General features: G+C 41.1%; 2 protein-coding genes across 7 annotated transcripts in view; one reads left to right on the top strand and one right to left on the bottom strand.

The window, feature by feature from the left end:
• Positions 1-9: 9 nt before the first annotated feature.
• On the bottom strand, positions 10-10,070 carry sgce (sarcoglycan, epsilon). Of its 3 annotated transcripts, XM_034125059.1 has the most exons (12): positions 9,907-10,069; positions 5,542-5,664; positions 5,120-5,277; positions 4,563-4,635; positions 3,611-3,809; positions 2,886-3,048; positions 2,582-2,796; positions 2,091-2,117; positions 1,479-1,667; positions 1,034-1,077; positions 519-556; positions 10-391 (listed from the first exon to the last, which is right to left on the bottom strand). In XM_034125059.1, exons 1-12 carry the CDS (start codon positions 9,953-9,955, stop codon positions 341-343), a joined length of 1,329 nt encoding a protein of 442 aa, XP_033980950.1. In that variant the 5' UTR covers positions 9,956-10,069; the 3' UTR covers positions 10-340. The 3 variants fall into 3 exon arrangements, with proteins under 3 accessions (XP_033980950.1, XP_033980951.1, XP_033980952.1); XM_034125060.1 differs by lacking the exon at positions 2,091-2,117 and having other exon boundaries at positions 9,907-10,070; XM_034125061.1 differs by lacking the exon at positions 519-556 and having other exon boundaries at positions 146-391.
• ppp1r9a (protein phosphatase 1, regulatory subunit 9A) overlaps positions 8,109-22,079 on the top strand; it is a 50,585-nt gene continuing 36,614 nt past the window's right edge. For 3 of the 4 annotated variants that reach the window (XM_034125055.1, XM_034125056.1, XM_034125054.1), the window contains exons 1-2: positions 12,771-13,075; positions 14,316-15,841. In XM_034125055.1, coding sequence (XP_033980946.1) covers positions 14,456-15,841 — 1,386 coding nt within the window. In that variant the 5' untranslated portion in view covers positions 12,771-13,075; positions 14,316-14,455. Of the gene's footprint in view, positions 8,550-12,770; positions 13,076-14,315; positions 15,842-22,079 lie in introns of those variants that run through there. The other variant, XM_034125051.1, reaches the window with a different exon arrangement.

The raw sequence follows: 22,079 nt of genomic DNA, 5'->3' as shown, positions 1-22,079 counted from the left end.
AAAGACAAATGATTTCAAAGGATTTATTGTTATCATGTGACACATGATACATATTATAACATGACAACTAAAGCATTGCTATGTAAAACTCCCTTTTCCTCTGAGAGGTCTATTGTGCAAAGCAAGTTTTAATTAAACATAGTCTTAACATTTACAAATACATTATTTCAAAATATTCAAATGTACTTTAGAAATCGCTACGCTATTTTGATCTGTCACACCCACTCCTCAAAGTGTAAGTGGACAATAAAGACACTTCTGGGGCATGCAGATTGGCACAAATGTTAGAAAAAAACAAAGATATATATATGTATATGAAATCAAACACCGTTGTCTCTGGTCACAAATTCAGTGCTTCGGCCACCTTTCTCTCCTCAGGAATACCATTTACCTGGAACGAATACAGATTTGCTTTATACAACTTTTATTGGCTAACGAACAGTAACGTTTATTTAAAGAAAGCTGTTAGTCTTTTTAAGCAGAAGAGATGAGCTGAAAAAACAGACTGCAGCACCTACCTCCAGCCTTCGAAATGTTGACATGACATAATTATCTCCTTTGTTAGCAGTGAACAGAGAGAGCAGCAGGTTAGTGAGGTCTGTCATGCAGCTGAACACCGTGCACACAGGAGGGCGCTCACACTCCAAATGTTCGGATTTCTCAGCGCCACGACACAAGAGGAAAAGCTCTCCAGCCTGATTTCTTACGGAGCCGTAGCAAAAATGATTTGCTCTTAATAATCCATGTCCAAATGTATTGTATTTTAACACGGATGCAGGCGAGAGATAGTCTAAGGTCAGGCTGATAAGAGAAAACAGCTAAGTAACCACAAACTCCAAAGAATGCATTTATATTATTGTCTATATGGTGTCACCTTATCCAATGTAAAAGACGTCAGAACACCCAAATGTAAACTAGTTAAACCCTTGTTCTGAATTATTAGTTATTTAATATTATGAACTATTAAATATTACCATAGCACGTTACAGATGGAGTGAGGCATATTTCTTTCTCTACAAAGGTTGTTACTAACCTGATGGCCGTTGCTGTGGTATCGTAATCTGGTTTTGCAGATTCCTGAAATTATAACAACGACATTGTGATCAACAGACAGACATTCCCATACAGCACAAGAGCCTTTAGTATCATGTGCTGTACTTATATTAGCACATTTTTCAAGCCCATTAGGAAATATCATGGGACAGCTTGAACCTCTTAAGCTCTAGTCGTATTTCCTAAAGGCCTGTTGCAGCTTTAGCTGTAAACAAGGCACTGTGAGAGGCACACAAAACAAGATTAGACAATATATAATGGTATTGTTTTTACTTAAATATTCCCCCTATATAACGACTTGTATAAGCCATACATCTGCGTGACTGCTAATAAGCGCAGGTGCATGTGTGCATAGTTTATTCATTCACATGCTGAAACCACACGTGCATTTCCCTCCAGACAAACCAAAGCCTCCTTTAACTCACGTCTGCGTCTGCATGAGGGGCATGCTGGTGGTCTCATAGTTGTCGGGGTGGAGGGGCGGCACCACCTCGCCGCTCACTGGGTTGAAGACGGGCAGGGTGGAGAGGGGCCAGGAGATCTCCCTGTTCTTAGACATGCTCCGCAGCTCCTTGGACGACTTCTGGATGGAGTTGTGGTGAACCAGCTGGATGCTGGAGAGGGGAGAGGCAGTGGAGTTTACATATTTTGTAGCTTGTGTTGTTGGTGTCATCTGAAACCCATTTCAAATATGTTGATATGCAATCAATTTGAATCTGCTATGGGGAGCTCTGCACTCAACTCATGCATGCGCAACAGCAATACAACCTCCCTTACCTCCTAACTTCTCTGACCTCAAAATATGTTCTTAGTCTTCAAGATGTAAGTTTTTTTTCAAGCTATTGTTACTGAATTACTATTCATTTTGAGCAGCCCGTTGGATGAATGGATGTCAACACACAGATGAGCACATGAATGGTCATGAGGAAGCGTTCAATGACAACATAGATGACAAAGCTGCAAACCAAAGAGAGATAGAGGGGGGGACAGAAACAGATCCAAAATAAAGAAAAACACAGGAGACTTAAAACACTTACTCTGGTGTTTGCATGTTTCTTTTTTCCCTAGAAACAAAACAAAATGGATGAATTAAATACTAATATTGATAGTTAAAGAGACATCTACACACAAGTGAATGGACGCTTGGGTAAAGAAAGAGTGGAAATGGTGATGGGGGCGTGGAACATTGAGGGGGAACGTCTCTCCCGGCCTGTAAATGATGGAGAATGATGACAGGATTGATCGTGGATGAATGGCTATCGATGTCATGGCTCTGCTTCAAAACATCAAGATGTACATGATGGAAATAACAAAAAGCTGCGACAGATATTCATGGAGAACTTAATAGAAAAGTATGGTTATGACAAGCTGCAATTCCAGTCCAGATTATTGCTTTTATCTAAATGTCCTACTATATGCATCCTGTTTTTCCATTTGATTATCATATAGCTCTTTTGAACAGTTTCTGTGCTTTCCCCAAATGTTTGTCGGAGTGTCTGGTGCATAAAAGAAGACCAAGCACACTTACAACCCTTCCCGACGGCAGCACATAGTGTAGCCGAGGATGAAGAGGAGGACTACTGCCACGGCGGAGGGAACAGCCAGCGTGATAAGGAAGTCTGAAAAGTAGTTCCGGCTCATCAGAGTCTCAGAGGGGGGGTCGTACAACCCAAATTCAGGCAGGATCCCGTTGCCCGGCTCGGGACGGGTTATATATACCGGGAATACTCTGTTGATGTCAACCTGAAGAAATAAGGTGAAGTTAATTCAGCATTTCCCTCGGGCCTCAGGATTTAAGATTTTAAATTCAGGGAAATCTGTCCAATCCTCACCAGAGAGATCTTACACCAGTCAATGTCAAACTGAGCTCTGAACTTCTTGTCACAGCTGATGGAGGGCTCCATCTCCTGACTGCAGCGCAGCTGGTTGTGGGGGCTCTCCACCTCCCGCAGGCAGGACGAGAAGGCCACATCAGCACCAACCATCACATACACTCTGGGGAGGAGACAGGGAAATACAAAGCGTGAGAGGAGAAGATGGAGCGTCGTTTTACATTATTATGCTGGCTTGATATATAGTCAAAGAATTTCTCCTCCACTGAGCGCTCTTATATACAGTATGCTTTCATCTTCTTAAACCGTCAGCATGAATTTTTGTTGCACAACTTATGGCAATTCATGTGGGCTATTCCCCTCAGAACACACACTGACAGTATCTGTTAGCGCTGATGGCAAGTGTACTCATCTAATTCACAGAGAACTGTGGATCCCCAGGGCCGCAATTAAATAAAACACAAGTATGTTTTGAGTGGGCGGAAAATATAAGAAATCTGTTTGATCGAGAGATGTGAAGAGGTGGAGAAACCTAATGCTTACTGTATGTAATCAAGAGGTATTATACCTAAAAGCACTAATCCTGCACTTTTACAATAAAAACGTAGTGCAAAGTGCTATAAAATTAGCCTTGAAAGAAAATCTTATCTAGCCGTTCCTGCATCAGCTTTATTCCAGTATTAAAAACTTGAATACAGGTCCAGCCAAACCCTAAAAACCCTCACCCTTCCTTGAGGTTGTTGATGGGCAGGGGCACGCGGCCCCCTCGGTCTAGTGCCGAGGTGATGTTGATGGCGTTGAGGCGGTCAGGCTGCCAGATGTTCTTCACTGCTCCCAGAAAGTCCCCCAGCACCTCACTGGCCAGCATCTCCTCCACGTTCATGTTTTTGATGTAAAACTCCGCCTGGTAGGGCAGGGGGAACTCTTCAACAGGGGGATGAAGAAGAAGAAGAGAGTCTCAGAGAAAAGGGTGATTAAGGTGAATGGTAGTGAGACGACGGAGAGAGAAGACAGGAGGGCAGCAAGAGAGGTGTTCTGCTGACTAAGACATCATAAATACTTAATGACTTCACCCGCAGACGCTGGTGTGTCTGCTACACTGTGCATACGATTTGGCTTCCGTCTGGGGCCAGATGGCACATGACATCACAGAAAAGGACGAGTGATTTCACGTTAGCGGCGCGAACATCTGCTTAGCGTTCAACCAATTCAGATCATATTGTGTACTGCATGTAGCGCGACCGGTCAACCAGCCGTGGTGCAAACAAAACAGATGTTGGGTGCAGCCACGCGGGCGAAAAAAGAAACGGCTGTTGACTATAGCCGTACCGTAATGACAATTGTTAATGTTGCACCATAGCAGGACTGTGTGTTTAAAGAATCCACAATATCTAATACTGGTTAATTATAACCAACTTATGGTTATTTATATATTTAGATTTCAAATATTCTTGCCACAAGGTCTAAGGCAGACTTAGGGAGTTGTACTGTTTCTATGGAACACATGAGTTGATCAATACTATATGTTCTTTGATTAGTTCTTGTTGACAGAAGTAATCAAAGGCCACATTTTCTCCTCTGGGAAGATTCTAGCACTGAGTGTGCCCTGAGGATTTAATCAGAGGAGTTGCAGTCTGATCTGTGTTTGCTCTAAGCCCCCCTGCTGGCGCCTCTTACCTTCTGTGCCCATGATGTTTATGACCAAGTTGTGCCGTGCCGTCTCGAAAGTGCGTCGGTTGTAGGCTGTAATCTGCGACACACAGGGGTGAACGTTTAAGCCCAGATCAGTGCAGCTTATATGGCAGCCGCCCTGTGGACGAAGCTGAGCTAGAGACCCTATGCAGGCTCTGTACCCAACTGAGACCCTCGTATAGAGGCACATGTGCCACTAGGAACGCTAAGCCTTTTGGGAAAATTATTTCTAGAGTAGCTTATGGGGGACAAAGAAAGCATAAGAAAACATAAAGGAATTTATGTTAAAGACTCAAAGCGCAACATTGCACTGTTCTACTGCTAAATCGGCTGTGCTCAATTCAATTTGTTACTACTCAATTACCTTTATGTATGTGCCTTGACTACAAATGTGTGATACTGTCTTACATTTCAAAGTCAAATTCTTCAAATGTAATGCTTTCGAGTTGTGAAAACACTTTTCCTCCCTTCACATATAAAACAGAAACACAAATCCCTCCATCTTTTCTCTTTTCCACTTTGAAAGAGCTCCACCGTCCCACCTCTATGACGGAGGGCCTGCCGGCGTGATCTGCGGTGGGGGAGCCGTACAGAACCCCGTCGCTGTGCTGCGTGCGCTGGATGTAGCGCAGCCAGCCCGGCCTGTCGGGGTAGCCCTTCAGGTTGGTGTTGAAAGTGATCGGGTCACTGTTGGCATCACCTGAAGGCAGAGCAGTTTAATGAGGGGTGACCCAGGGCTCTGTTATGGTTCACCGGCAATTCAGTAATGTACATTTAGACCCATTAGCTGAAATCCGGTTGCCTGAGTAAGCATTTTCTACTAGTGAAATGTGATGAATGGACAGTACAGTGCTGCATTCATACACTGACTGTGCCAACAATTAGACTGTACAAATGTTTTAGTCATTAAGATGTTTAAAAGTGTCAAAACTAATAATCTGTGCAGAATGTGATGGTGTTTTACCTGCTTTTGGGTAGGGAGGAAACTCTCCTTTAAAATACTCTCTCTCCAGAACGTGGACGAACAGCACTCCTGCAGATGGGTAGACGTTACGGTCTGCATGCGATCTCGACAAGATGGTGAACACTGAAATGTAGATTTCAAAATAAGAAAGGAAATTAGCTTCGGAAAGAAGAACGTTTGCTTTTTTCTGTGTTTTGTTCATCGTTAATAATCTGCAAGAAGCACTAATTAGAAAAGAAGTGTAGGCGTTAATAGAAGTGAAAACAGTCGAAGCGAATGTTTGGGTTACTAGCACCTGCCAAACCACTTCACACTTTGAGAAGCGATTCTGCTCAATGATAGATTTGTCTCCTTTTCTTGCCTTGCTTCTGCATTGTCTAATTTCGTAAATGCATCCACTTTACACAGGGATGCAGTACAGAAACAGCCAAGTGTGAAGGGTGTAAACCCAAATTATTAGGTGCTGGAAAGACTATGATTTTGTACAAATTGCTAAACCAGAACAATAAACCTCAGGGCCAAAGAGGTACTGTGAGAAAAAGCAGCAGTAATGAGAATCATTCAAAATGAACGGAGTTGTTTTTATGCCTGCCTCCCACTCTGTCTCCATTATGCTCTCTGTTCAGCCCCACTCTATTTCAAGCACTAACATTTAGTCTTTATTCGTGAAGGGCATCTCTAGTCAAATGGCAGCCCCTTTACAATATGTACACAATGTAAGACTGGAGGTTATTTGAAAAGCTCTTTCCTTCTTTTTGCATCTTTCCCTTTTACAATTTCCTTTTGTTTTGAATACTTGTTTTCTTTTAACCACCAAGCGTTTTTTGTGCAGCATTTCTGTCTTCTCATTTTTATTCCCCCCTTTCTTTCCCTCAGTGGGTGGGCACTCCATTTTTTAATCACCATGGGAGACTGAGTGTACGAGGAAAAAGAGAAGAAAGAATGAGTAGACAAAATAGCAAGAGGAGGGGAGGAAATATGGAGATCTGTGCTACAGTATGAATTGCAAGCGAAGTGAAAGAGAATTTGAACTTTGCTCGCCTGCAGACATATAACTCCAGTCACATAAAGCAAATACAAGAAGAGATGGGAAAGCTATGCGTGCCTTTCCACAGAAAAATATTGTAGATTTATCTCCTGCTTCATCTTCTGAATTAGCATCAAACCACCATATTCTACATAACTGTCACCCGCACCCTAACATAAAGTAGGGCCTCTTCTGTGAGCCCTCTCCTTGTACAGAGGTGGATTTCGAAGGAGAGTCTCGTCTGAACAGAGTAATAGAGCAGGATTTACATCTTAATCCGTCTCCATGAAAAGAGGAAGTCAGTATGTGATCTTTGGTTGTTAAGCGTTATCTATTACCAGGGTGCACAAAGGGGTTATAAAAGATTAGGTGGCACAGTAAGCTGCAGATTATTAAGGAAGTCCACATCTACAAGGCCAAATTGCCTAACTGCAATCTAAGAGCACAGATGAGCTGAAGTTATAAAACAGTCCTGTGTGTATGTTGAACTGTGCTACATCTGTGTGGCTTTAAACAGAGAATATGAACTAGCCATCTATCTGATATCCCAGAGGGCTCCGTCACAGTAAGATACAATCAATAGCATTTAGAGGCCAATAAATGCGGTGTTACTTAGAGAAACCTGAGGTTATAAAACCCACCACACCTCTTTCTAAAACCAGATTGAGGGAAGCACCCGAGCATGACTAATCCAGACCATATCTTCCTGCTCCTCCTGCACACGTGGCATTAGGATCTAGTTTATTCAAAGACCAAGAGTAAAACCTCATTCAGTTTCAGCGCACCACTGCGTCCTCTGCGGTGACTTAAGTCGATCCCACTCTGAATGCACACGCTCGGATTCTATCACCCGACGCATTGGGCCTCATCAATTCTTCCCCACACAAAGGACCAGTCACACACTCCCAGTCAAGGTCAAGTACCAGCTATTCTGTTCTGCTCAGAGACCAACTGGACGCGGTGTAAACATTTGTGGCACGTCCACAGATGAGACATACAAGAGAGCCCAGATGGCCTGGTCTCACCTAATGGTCTCAGGAATAGGAAATGACCTATGGGATTTGAAATGTGTTTTGGCCTATCAATATTAAAGCTCCGATTGAACAACAAGCGTTTAGGTCTAACACAAGCCGGCAGCCGAGTGTTGGCCAGTCTCACTTACAGGATCCTATTGGACTGTGGTTTACCATCAGCTACAACTGCAGTATTTACCATCCATTAAGATCACTAACTAAGCTACACTTAGGCTCTGCTAATAGCATCAGATCTGCTTAATTGTAGTGGGCTGACGTTGTGCCAAGCCTTCTCGAGATAATGGACTACAACACTCCTAGTAAACATAATACATTACTCATTAAAGGTTAATACTGGACTCTCCACTGAAGATTAACCTGTTAGCTCTCGATGCAGAACAAATGTAAAAAAAGACACTACAAACTACATATGGCATGTAAGTAATATCTATACATTGCACATCATTCTGATAAACTGACACACTTTCACTTATTAGTAGATAACTGCCTTGTGGGGAGGAGTAAACCAGGTTTTTTTTCTTTTCTGGGCTGACCTTGGACCGGCTGACGTCCCAGGAGTGACGCCTTAGTTACGAACACCATTGGCAGCGTAAGGCAATAAACCATCATTGTCCTTTTAATGGCTTTAGCAAACTGAGGACTCAAGCTAGCCGAGGAAGTGGCAAAGAAGGGATGTCCTTTAGTTTTGTTGAATCAGCTTCATATTCGCACGTTGTCTTGGTCAGGAGGAATGCATGTGCTTCTTTGGTGTTTAGCAGGAGAGCACATACAACAAGGATTGCTACTGTTTGGACCAGTTTTGTTTTTCTGCACTTTATGACTTTGAGCTTTGTTCTTAACACAGACCTGGAAGTGAAAGTAGTCTGTGTCACAAGAGGCAGAAGGATGTTGCTTAGGACTAGAGTCGACATGTAACAGCCAGTTCAATCTTCTAGCGCTCTATAAAGGTAAGCAAATCACTGACTTTTCCAAAAAGCGTAAATGAGTTAATTACTAGTATCAGGTTAAATAGAAGATATACTTTACCTTTGTCTCAAAGTTAATGATTCAGGGTAAACTCTACTTTTAGCGAGGACAAGGTTTAGACATTTTAATTCAGTAAAGTGTTACAGCAAAAGTGGGCCAAGTCTGTGGGACAGCGGACAACTGAAAACAATAATGCCAGTATTATTTGGAAACCAGTTGAGCATGTCACTGTGTTATGAAGGGGGAGGGGACAGCGGGTCAACACGTGAAGTGCACCACTGCACACACCCACTCACCATCTCTGTCCAGGGCTGTTCTCTGCTTCAAGCCCATGGATAGCTCCTTATGGGCATTTCTCTCATGAAAAGTGTCATGTTTGACATCATAGGCATGCACAATGAAAACTATTGGATCAATGAATAAAAGCATGAATGGTACAAGTTTGTATACACATTATGTTTGTTGCCAGTTTATTAAGTACAACAGCCTTGCTACAAAATGAGTATTATAGTCAGCTATAAAGGTAGTACTCAGAAACCAAAAGCTTCTAAAATGTGAGGATATGGTGCTTTTCTTTTTTAAATGAAAGTTTAAAAAAAAAGTAAAGTAGGGTCAAAGAACATCAACATATTACCTGATGATTAAATCATTTGTTAGTTGTACCACAAGATAAAATGATACATAATTGTCTTTCTACAGTAAGACAAGTGTAATCCTTTTTTATCTGTTGTTTTTGTAATAGTAGGCTGATTTTGTAATTGTAAATGGACGTTAAATTATGGTATGAATCCATTTGACAATATTAATGACCCTACCATTATAAACTTCATAAAGGTTATAGTTTTTGCAAGGCTGTTGTATTAAAGTGGATTAGTTTAATTGTACATAACAAACTACTAACTCAGATCATTGCCTACAACAAATGTGTATTCCCAGGTGATTATGGGTAATTTAAAATGTTAATCTAGCATAGCCACCTAATTAGGCATTCATATGACACCTGGTCGTCTATGAACACAGGCGTGCACCAAGGGAAACAGGCTATCTCTCAAAGGTAATTACAGCTGAATAAAACACAACACAGCGTATGACGTTATACAAATCCTCTACTTCAAAACACATTTTTTAAAGTATATTGTGTAGGAACTCCAGCTGTATAACGGTACAGCTGTCTGCTGTTAGCCATTTTTTATGTCTCCTCCTCTGCCTCTTGGAAAAAATGAGCACAGTAGCTAAACAGGGGCATGCTAACTAGCTAGCTAACTAGCATGGATACCGCATCAAAGGCATAACGACTGAAAATCCCCGGATATTTCCGAGTTTTTAATCGATACGTACCCGAACCAAGCCATACCGCGACAGCTGCAGCGGACATGGTGCCTACCATCGTCGTTAATCTTACATGAAAAAGGATGTTTTATCTAATCGCCACTGGGTTTGACAGCCATAATAATAAGCATCCTGCAGCATTCCTTCCTCCGCCTCCTTCCTTCTCTGGAAACAGAGAGGCTCCTCATTGGCTCAACATCTGGATGGAAAAAGATGGTTGTCTCGTAAAGTAAAATAAGCAAAACCACGATGTGAGTCAGAACATGAGCGACACGCCTGTAGTAGATGTTTCTGTGGATGTTACTCGAGTAACATACTGAATTGTACTGTGTCTTCCTTTTATATAAGTAGTGGCTGATGAATGGCTGCTTTTCAGTGGTGTAAAAGTAACTAGCCTAAGTACATTTACTCAAGCACTGTACTTAAGGACAATTTTGAGAGACTTGTAGTTTACTTGAGTATTTCCATTTTTTGCTACTTTCTACTTCCACCCCACTACAATTCTGCACCTTTACCTGCTTTGATAACACTTAAATGCATCAATATTTATTTTAAAAACATATGATAGTAGCCTATTCTGAAATGTGCATAATGAGTACTTCTACTTTCGTACTTTAATTATATTTTGATTCAAATACTTTTTAACTTTTCAACTTGGTAAATACAGGACTTTTACTTGCAACAGAGCATTCCTACAATCTAGTATTTCTACGTTTACTGAAAGATCTGAGTACTTCTCCCACCTTTGTCTTGGACAACATATATTTGTAATTTCATATAGTCGTAATGTAATTTCCTGAAAGCTTATTTCTTAATTGTTAGCTGAATTCAGTCATTTAGAAGCTTCTCCGAATGCTGGTTTATTTATCATTTTGGATGATTTCTTGATAAGGCCGCTAAAATTTGGATAAGGAGTTGTCAAACAGACGTTCTTACTCACATGCACAAACATGCACCGTCACCTCAGCAGAGCATGACCCCCTAAGCCCAGCTGTTGGATGCAGAGACATGTTGGAGAAATCTTCCCCAATCTGTCCAGACCCCCTGCAGAGACAGTCTTAGCAGACAGATGGTCATGTTTTTGGCCCCTTGGCTCCAAGTCAGGCCTGCTAAAGGGCTGTGGGACCCTTAATTCACCCCTCATGCCCCCTCGATGTCAGCTATCAGTACGAGACTCAGAGAGCACATTAATCATGCAGAAAAGGACCCAAATTCTGGCAAACATCCCGACAGTGGATGTTATTTAATAAATTCATGTTTGGCTCTAGATTCATGGCTTCCTCTCTGGTGATAAACATGATGCTAACCATCCTCCATGCTCTGCAGTGCGAGGCTGTTATGTTCTCTCACCCTCCCTTTTATCCCCTTAAGATTATTTTTAGGTTGCTTAGCAACATCTTCACAGACGTCTTTGCCGATTGGACTGGGTATGAACGTATCACAACAATCACTGTAAGTCAATAACTGCATTAAGATGTAATGAAGACTAGCATTTACCACTTGGCAGGATTTAAAGACAGCAACATGTATCCACCATCTGAAGTGAATTACCGTGTACTGATATGGATTGACTTTTGCTCCAATTATGTTTCAGAATATTCTTCAGTACATTTTCAATTTAAAATGTTATTTTCCTGATTTTTTTTTCTTTTTTTTGCTGAAAGGCAAGATGCAATATGCCTGCTCTCCCCCATGAAAGGGGCTGTGGCTAAACAGGGATAAACTGTAGCTCGTAAGTCTGTTTTTGTAGTGTAGCAGATATATACACCCAATGACACTCTTTTATATTATATTTGACTCTCTAAATTCAAGATGTTGGGACGGAAAATTGAAGGGTCATAAGTACAAGTGAAAAACAGTTGCCTACTACAAATATGCAGCGTTCATTGAGTTTATTATGGATTACAATTGTTACATAAAAATGTTAATCGCATATTTTGGCAGATTATTTTACTGCACATGTTTATAAATAAGATTCATTTTAAGGGATTTGAGAAGGCAACAAAAAAGTCACAAATGTGTAATACTGTATAAATGTATGCAGCATATGTGCACTTTAATCAACTGAATCGCACTTTGATCGAAAAATGTAATTTTTAATGTTACTTGTCATGTGTTGTTTCAAAATATGCGAGAATGCAGCATTCTTAATAAAATATAATCAATTATATAACTTAGTGCTGTTAGGAAAAATCACACATTTGGTTGTTGACAAAGCTTTCTTTATTATAAGGATTTCTCCATAGACTGTATAAAGGATTTATTACATGAATTCAGTCTCGTGCTTATGGCGGTTTCGGTTGACTCTTGTGCTACCAAGCTAGACTTCTTAAGCTCTGATCTTCATTAAAAGACTGCTAAAATATTAATGCAAACAGCTTCATTACAGGAAAGAGACTGCACACTTTAGAACCCAAAGCATCTTCTGATATGTATATCTATGAGGTTTAGTTTTGTGTGTTCAGTAGCCATCTTTAATATGCATTGGCTTTCATTTAATTACATGTGGATGGAATTTGCATTATTTAAAAAATAACTTTAGCTGGCTCTACCCCCTTTAAACTCCTATAGGCCCCCTGGTGGTCCACATTTTGAAACACCATCATTTGAACTCCCATGGTCCATGACCCCATGTACCCCACCCAAACCCCATTGATGAACAGTGAGGCAGCATGAAGAGTAAAGTTACAGTGTTGCTGTGTGCTGGTATTTATGCAGACTGCAGCTCACTGTAACCCCCTCCGCGCGGCAGATTATTGGACCAAACCATTGCCGCAGTTCAGGTTTAAGCACCTGTCACATGAGGCTTTACCATTGGAAATCACCGTCTACCGTTAGAGCTAAGTATGTTTACTTTTCTACACTGCAGGCGTATATCGGACCAGCCCCAGCAGACCCTGCCACAGTGCAGCTCTCCGTGAGACGAGCTGCCAAATCTCATCGCCACCCCTACAGAGCAACTGGCAGCATCGCCCACTGCCTGCAATGGCGTTGTAGCGGCTGTAGTGTGTCCAAACCTTTCTGTAGTGGCAAATCCATACCGGACAATTTACGAGCGTGGGAGAGATATGTTTTTATCGGAAGGTTTTGCAACAACAGCATCCATCTTCCCAACGAGTTTAGCCTCTGGATTACAGTTTGTTTGTATCAAGCGTCAAACGAAGCCGGAGCCATGGATGTAAGTCTGACTCTTTTGTTTTTGTAACATTGAAGCACCACTGCTGTGGTTTGCGGTTAACAGTTAACTTAGTGTTTTGGTAATCACAGAGAAGGGTTAGGCATTTGTATTTTTACCCATGCATACATGCACAGGGGGGGAATTGTGCATGGATACATGTTTAAGTGTCAGAAACCTGAGCTGTCATGTTGTGCGCGGTGTGGCTGATGTGCGGCTGGCTGTTTGTCTGATCCCTCTGACACAATGTTAAAGCCTCGATTCCATCTTTCATCTCTAACTTTATTTATCTCCGTGCGATATACTCCAGCACAGGATGTTACTCAAGTTTAAATGGTTGTTTATTGCACAGGGATTTTTACATAGGTGTTATCGTTGACCAGCAAGGGTCCAGCAATGTGGATAATGAATATTGAACCGGGTCATTAGGCTTCAGTCACTGCTGCTGCATTTCATACCATTCAGCACTACTGAGATTAATGGATACTCTGTGTCCCAGATGATCTTTTGTGCCACATTTTTATCATCCTCTTTATGGTATGCATTTTCAAACATGATTAAAGATTTAGTAGCTGTAGTTATAGAATATGTAACTACTATACTAGCCCACTACTAATGCAATAATATTGTAATGATGGGTGCTGCAAATCTCTCGTAAGCTTTGTTTACCAATCAACACACTTGTGTTGCATTCAACAGCATTTTCTCTTTGCAGTAAAGGTTTAAACTACCATGTGATGCTTTTGTGTGAGGGATGGCATTTAGCAAGAAGCAGCATAATGTCAGTGATGGTGTAGAGAGCTGTGGGATATATCAGCGTAAAAGGGTCACCGCTTACTATGGAAAACAGAGGGAGTGGGAGAGAGAGAGAGAAGGAGAAAACAACAATATTTCCTGCAGCATAGCACCAGTTTAAACATGAAGTGCTCAAACACTACAGTACTTATTGATTTGAGAAGGTAAACAGTGCAGCATTTCTGAAAAGACAACATAATCAGAGGGCTTTTAGAGTCTCGTAGTATTTCATAACTAGTCCACTTCTACTAAGAGCTTTTATAAATCAAACCCATCAGCCCTCTGCCTCCCATGTTTCTAAATAGTGTTATTGATGTAATGTGAAAATTATCTCTTTTAAGCTTTGTAATCATAATTTTGATGAGAACTTTAAGTGTATTTGCCATTACTGTGTGGATGTTTAAAACTTATCTTTTTATCTTTATAACTTCTCTTTTTATCCCTGCAGGTGTGAATGGGCCTAAATACGATAATATCAAGTGGATCTGATTAGGCTGCACAGCGGTAGTTCAAATTAGACTCCTCACTTCCAGATTGTAATGAGGCCACAGCGATGCTGACACCCCCTCTGAATCCAAAGACATCATCATGCTGAAGACGGAGGCCTCGGGGGAGAGGACCTCCCTCCGGAGTGCCTCCCCCCACCGAAATGCCTACCGAGCTGAGTTTCAGGCACTCAAGAAGTCCTTCGATCAGCCTCGGGTAGAAAGAAACTCCAAGCCCAAAGACCAAGAACGGGTGAAACAGCCAAGGGGCCGGCAGTATGGCGGCCATGTCAGTCGCATTAAGGACATGTTCATGCAGATGGGCACAGATGTACCAGCCAAGGCTAGTGATGATTTATCACCTCAAAAGATGGTCAAGCCCACCAACTTCATCAACAAGGCCGATGGATCAGTCATAAAACTCCAGCATTCCTTATCAGCTGACAAGGTTGGAGTTTCTGGAGCCAAGTTCTCCGAAACCAGGAAGCTGTTTGAGCAGCAGTCACGGGACCAGTCCCAATCCCCAGTCTTTGCATCCGGACGTGATAAACGAGGTTCCCATGAGCACCTGGATGACTGGCGAGGTTCCAGGTCTAATCGAGGCAGCACAGACTCCTTGGACTCACTTTGCTCCAGAACAGAGGCGTCCTCGCCAACTGTCAGTCAACTGAGTGCTGTTTTTGAAAATGCTGACCAACACAACCATGGTTCGCACCACAAAGGAGTCAGCAGACGGGCCCTCTACTCGCCAGACAATTTCAACCGCCATGGAGGTGATGTCAGTGAAGATGATTCAAGACAATCTCCAGTACATGGAAGCTACCGGAGCAGGACAGGGGGAAAGTTTCCTTCATCCCTGTCCGCTGATGACATCCTGAGCCCCAGTCCTGCAACAGAGACTTCAGTGCTGAAACCAGAACCACATGAGGAAACAGTCCAGGACAAAGCAGACAAGTCTGAGACTACCAACGGAGGCAGACAGCGTCTTTCAGGGGTCACCACCAATGGAAGCCAGGTCAATGGTTCATGCGAAGAAGAGGAGACACCTTTAGAAAAAATAAAATATACTGATGACTTCGGGGAGTCCAACACTTCAAAACCTACAGACAATGCCGTGATTACTGAAAAAGCTTCTGAAGATGCTTCCCCTGAGCCCTTGCCAACCCCAAATACAGCTGCTGGGGAAAGCCAGGAGGATGGGGATGGTTCAAGAGAAGAAAAACCCTCTGAATCTCCCAAGGACCAGGTGGAAGACGCCGATGAGGAATACGTTGGGAATGAGCGGGTGATTTTTAACGCAGACGGGGATGCCTGTTACCAGGGCTGGGGGGAAAGCTGCACTGATCCTGAGGATGACCTCTACGGAGACGATGAGGATATTGTCTACGACCCGGGATGTGATCTGACGGAGATTCCCGGTCTACCACACGAAAACAAAGACGACATCCCTCAGAAGAGGAAGATTGGTTTCAGCACTGCCCCCATTATAGTAAGTTGGTACTGAACAAAACTCTTGTGGAAGCCCTAATTGTGTGAATACACTGAACACAATCCAACATAAAAGCCCTTGTGCAGCTCTTATCAAAAGTAGGTTAAAACAACAAAGAGCTTATATTGTATTCAGAGCTTCATTTTATGGGCTTGTATTTATAGTTACCTTTGAACTACTCATTGTGGTTGGCTTTGTGTTTTCACATAATGTTTATGAGGTCATATGACTATGATAAAATTATCTGACATCAGTAATCTTTATCCTCATAAGTCGTTATGTAGTAGTTTAATTTCCCGTTTCCTTTCTTTTAATACGGTATCTGGTCTTGAAGATAAAATGACAAATTGTTGAAGCTGTTTTGTGATGCAGAGCTTGAGGGTCAAAGCATCGCCTTCTGGGAAATAGACGTGCTCATGAGTTGAACATCTGTGCATGTGTTAGTCATGCTGGTCCTGCACCCACACGGTTTTCACACGTGATACTGTGTTTGTTTTTCTCAAACAGTCCCAACTCTTTTAAATGAGAAAGCCATTTATCCAACTATATTTTGTACATTTCACTGACAGGTTTTAAATGAATCTCTCACATGTACCATACACAGAATATAGTCCTAGTGTCTGTACGTTTGTGTTGACCATGTAACCTTGCTGTGTCCGTTATGCTCAGTGATAGCAGTAGATTAATCACAAGAGATTACATGCATTTCTACCAAGCATCCCACAGGGATTTAAAATGGTCTGTGAAAGTCATAATTACACCACAATAAGGTTTTACTTGTGAAAAAGAAGAAATTGTATCCGGTGAAAATGCAGCCATAGCCATCATCTGAAAATCATTGTTTTATACTGTTTTCTGAGCTGATTTGGACACAATGCAGCCAGTGTTTTTAGATTGGGAAAATAGATTTGGAAGATTATGGGAATATTTTTCAATCTTTATCCCCAAGCATTTAAAATCAATAAGCTTAACATTTCCAGTAGTAAACAACATGCTTTTGTTTGCCATTTTCCTTTTTATCGAGTTTTTTGTCAGTGAAATCTATTTTTATCTTTTAAGATTGTTAGCCTGTTGACATACAAGCAATATGTGTGCAAGTGTGTGAGGACATGTACAATTTGAGGGCATAACATTTTACATGATCATTGATAGAAGGATATTTGTGTAAGAGAGATTTGAGTTAACACAAACAAAATCCTATTAACATGCTGTAATGAACCAGAACAATTAGCCCAGTTATTGTGAGGAGAAAACATGATGTCGGCTCCTGCACCGTCTCTGCAGTGTGTGTCCTTTTGCATCTTTCTTTTCCCTCCCTCTAAGGTCTCACTGCAACTGCATGAAAACACACTCAATTAAAAGTAAACACTTTCACAAGGATATTTGTTCTAGGGCTGGGCAATGTGGAGAAGATCAGAAGCACAATCTTTCTGATCAAATACCCCAATATCAATTTGCAACGATATTATAGGGATGACTTTTGGTGCTTTGAAAAAATATTTACAAAAGTATTCAGTAATGTGGGTATATTGGCTAGGTGGGAAAAGCAGAACATTTAACAACAGAACCATTGGGCAAGCTCTGAAAAATGACATACTTGTACTATAATGCAGCCACTAAACCAGCAAAAGATACTTACAATATATATAATAAGACAGTATGGTGTCTTGCATCAAAAATATTGATTAAATATCTACTTATTGTCTATTCATAATTTGTTTTGAATTATCTTGCTTAACCATAGCATCAAATATAATATAAATGTATGTTTTTATTATTATATTATGTAGCAAATAACAATGATTCAAGATCAGTGTTTGATCATTAGAAAAATAGCTTTTCTTGTGATCAATTTATATTTTCATCATTCAGTGAAAGTGAGAGAACGAACAGCTTGTTGTCCCATTTAGGTCTACCAGGCGGGGGAAATGCTCCTCTGTTGTTGTCTGTCATTCAAGGCTTCTGTTTTGTATGAGAAGGACAGACGCTTGTTCATCATATGGAATATTCAAGAGATGCCCTGCCCCCCTTTCACAGATGCACACGCACAATTAGACATGGACCCCTCCCACTGCTCCATCATACGCCCCCCTCCTCTCAGCACATGAGGAACAATCAGGGTTCTGTCTTTTGTTCGTCTATATAGTGAAAGAGACAAAGCTATTTTCTCAGCCCTCGGCCTCGCACGAGTCCAGCTTGACCCCTGTGGGAGGAGACAGAGAAAAACTAGAAAAAAACTGCCGTGTTATTATCTAATACCTCATGTTCCCTCCCCTTCAAGGCATATTTCTTGTTGCTGCTCTTTAAGCAGATAAATAATCTCAACATGTCAGCTTTTAGAGCTTAATTAATTTTGGAATTATCATCATGGCGGTACAGCAAGAACATGACACACAACCAGCTTTTAGTTACATTTTGTAAACATGCACACTGACTTAGATTTAGAAGACAAATACAATGTTAATGTGTTGACTTCAAACCAAATTGAGGTTATTAATCTAGTTTTTAGCCATGCTAGCTGCATGTGTCTCTGGATGGCAAAATCATGCTAATGTCTGGCGGTCCACCACATAATATGTCAAGGTTCAAGGTTCTTTATTGTCAATCTGACATAGCTACAGAGTAATTATGCAGTTGAAAATCTTATGTCACAGGCTTCTCCAACAATGCAACATAATAACATAATAACAATAAGAGCATGAGCAATACAAAAATAATAATAGTTATAAAAATGAAATAAAGTTATGATGTGGAATAGTGCAGTACGAGTCTATATACAAGTTATTGGAATGATATATATATATTAGGTATTAGATACATACTACTGAGTAGCAGATGAATGTTTGATGTTGTTTCAACAGTTCAATTTTGTCTCAAGAACTATTGTAATTGTTTTGGTCTTAAGAGGATGAATCCTACTCACTGTTGATCCTTTGGCATAGCGACACCATGAAGTTGACATTTTGTTTTGGCTTTAAGTTATACTTTGTATAGATTGCTATGACATTTAGTTTAGATATGTATACCTGACCAAAGATGAACTGAACATTCAGCTCAATCTGTAGGCTAGCTTATATTATTGCTAACATGCTAAACTAAGATGGTAAACATGATCATCATTATACTGTACATTACAATATTGTCATTGTTAGCATGTTAGCAGTTAGCTCAATGTTCTGCTGTGCCTGCAGTATTTTTATTGACTCACTCCACAACCATGGCTGTATACTCTTGTAAATACACATACCAGATATTTTCAATTTTTTTATATGAATGATTACTACCACATCCTTTAACTGAGCTGGAACATCCTAACTGACCCAGTGAGAAGTTAGAGCTTTGAGCTGCCTGAGGCAAAGGCAGCCTGCTCTCCCTAAAGGCATTGACCTACAGAATGGAATCAGATCTCATGTTCATTCAAGCAACCGGTTTTATCCCTGACATCAGAAACTCTTCCTTTGGTTCTTCAGTCTGGGGCACATATATTGATGTAGTAGTATTGGAGTAGATTCAACCTTCTATCCCACTTTTTTCATGCTGTAAAATCATTTTATAAGCAGCTGACTTTAAGAACACAATGTTTGATCTGAAGATATATCACACATCTGAATTCAGTTCACCTGTGTGGTTGTCTCAAAGTAAAGAAAGTTCTCTTCAGATCACAAAATAATCGCAAAAGCTTCTCTCCATCCTACACTTGTTGCAGATTTCTTTGCATGCAGTGTGTTTCCTTTCACTCTTTGTTGAACTGCACCCCACGAGTTTGACAGAAGAAAAAGTCTTCTCCCTCTGCACGCCGTCTGTTTTGTCTGTCTCTTCTTGTTTTCCTCTCTCCTCTGTACGTGATTTGCATTTAAATCATCTTTCTTGCCTTTTGTGCCTTAAAAGCAACTGCATTTTTATCAGTGAGGACACTGTGATATCTTAATGGAGTTAAGCAGATGTGATGAGCGGAGCACCAGTTCACAGGTCACTGAAGTACCTGTGTTATCAGCCCCTCTACTTAGCATGCTGTTACTGTATCAAAGAGACTGGCGTTTTGTCCATTAGATTCTACCGCTGCAACGCTGAGGAGCATGGATCTCAGCTCAGAGCCATAATCGAAATGATAGATTTGTGTCGCTTGCCTTTTCTGCGGCAAGGATTTTGAAAAGGTTGTTTCTCTGCGATGTGACGTCTATGTCTTTTAAATACTTTTTTGTATAGTATCTTTTAAGAGTATCTTGAAGGTCAGTTAGATAACTAATTTGCCTCAGATGATGGGCGAGGACCAAAATGGTGGCCCACCTACCACAGTCAGAAGGTAATTGCCACTTTCGTGTTGTGGATATATTGCTGAACAGGCCTGCAGGGTGCAGACCAATTGGCAACTTGGCTGGAGCCTCTTTATGAAGTTGTTTATTAACTATCTTATTTGAATGTCAATCATATGAGCACAGAGACATGTTTGTGTCCACGGGACCATTGTCTTATAATCTCCAAATGGCTATATGCTATTTGAAGTTCTAAAAGGCAGCTATTTATTAATATTGTTTCATATTAGAATATTTATTTATATTAGAATAGAAATATTATTTCACATTTATTCGCAGTGATTACTTTACTCTGCCCCAGTCTGGCACTGTCTTCTGTCCTCATGCTTGCAGATTAGATCCTGCTACTATTACTTTGTTGCATAGACAACCTTCACACAATTCATTGTATACTTTTTGTTCAAATTTGCTGCAGTACATCAAACCAATTCAGAGTCTCATCTTGTACTTTGGAGCATGAAAGAACATAAAGACAAAGTCGCTAATGGCTAAAAACTGAGAGTATGCCAACTAGCTCAGTCCCGGTTTTGAATATTTCGAAGCTCATTTGACTGCCCCTAATACAGCACATCACCACAAAGACCCTGTCCTCTGACATACATACATCCACAGTAAACATCTGTGTGATTTGAACATCATCCTTATCTGGAGCATCCCCTAATAGGCCTACAGTCTTGTGCATCATCACAAGCTCAAATGAGATGGCTCCAGGCCAGGTACTTTGTGACCGTGTTTTTGATGGAAAGGATTACTCTACTTAAGAGCAGTCTGTCTCTCTGGATGGATGGTATATGTGTAACAGCATTGCTTAAATGTTGGAACTAATACTGACATGGATTTTGGCAATGTCATTTGTAAATAGTATTTAAGGCCTGCAGCAGCATCGCTCAAGCTAAGCCACCTCAAATATAGTCTAGTGTTGCAGTGATTTTCAGCTAAAAACACAAATCTTCTCAATGACTGGGTTTACGAAAACACACCTCATAATGCTGATTAACTGCAGCGAAATTGTATTTTATCACCATATTATTTGTATATGATCTGAACAACTCTTAATTACTTCATTCTTTAGCACTCAATTTGTTTTTCTTCTGCCCTGAATTCTGTTGTTTTCCCTCTGTGAGCTGAATGAAGCTGGCTGTCAGCTTCCTAATTATGCAACCTGGAGCTGGGCATAATGGGAGAGAGCAGGCTTTTCTTGGGAGAGAGTCCTGACACTTTGCTGCACAAGCGATATAACAGCTGACATTTTGGTTAGAACAGCATAAACAGCAGCTGAGCTCGGTCCGAACGACAGTCGGGTATTTTGGTTAAGCTTCTTTTGGGGAGGCTAAATCTAAAGTCTTGACTTACAACTAGACCCTTTAAAAATCATGTTGTGGTGGAGAAACTTGACTTAGGGCTTTGTATGTTATTATGCTGATATTTAGGCTAAAGGGCAGCATAAACAATTCAGCATTTCACTTAGGCATCATCTATTTCAATTAACCCCAAACTGTCAGGAAATGCTCTGTTTTTGTTTAATAGTCCAACTATGGATGGAAACACACATCAACATGACTCCGAAGATGTTTCTTCTCTTATCTCTGACAGGTACAAACTGCTCCAAACTCCTGTGCTGGGTGTGTGTGCGTATCACTGCGTATTCAGCCTAGCCACTCCATTATTAATGCTGTGGTGTTTTTGTTTTCTTGTTTCGGTGTCACCTGATCCTCCCTGGGGGATGCATTTTTAATGATGCAGGAAAGGCGAGACGGGCCTTGTGGTTTACGAGGCGGGTCAGTTTCCACACAGTGGACACTGGACTGTGTCCGACTTCCACCTACCAAATCTGGACCCTGGCAAATGGTGTCATCAGCATTTTTTCTCTGCAGTAAAAAACTCACAATGTTCTCAGTGTTTGCTAATCTGGTGCTGACTGAGAA

This window comes from Trematomus bernacchii, unplaced genomic scaffold, assembly GCF_902827165.1.
Source record: "Trematomus bernacchii unplaced genomic scaffold, fTreBer1.1, whole genome shotgun sequence".
Taxonomy (NCBI): Eukaryota; Metazoa; Chordata; class Actinopteri; order Perciformes; family Nototheniidae; genus Trematomus; species Trematomus bernacchii.
The sequence above is the reverse complement of the archived record's forward strand: the minus strand, read 5'-3'. Positions and strand labels throughout refer to the sequence as shown.

What these genes read in the sequence shown, in the direction of transcription:
- sgce (XM_034125059.1), bottom strand. Translation starts at nt 9,955, where the DNA reads ATGGTAGGCACCATGTCCGCTGCAGCTGTCGCGGTATGGCTTGGTTCG. An exon ending in AAACATCATGGGCACAGAAG is followed by an intron (nt 3,810 to 4,562) that starts GTAAGAGGCGCC and finishes CCCCTGTTGAAG; the next exon opens with AGTTCCCCCTGCCCTACCAG. An exon ending in CAACATTTCGAAGGCTGGAG is followed by an intron (nt 392 to 518) that starts GTAGGTGCTGCA and finishes TATTCGTTCCAG; the next exon opens with GTAAATGGTATTCCTGAGGA.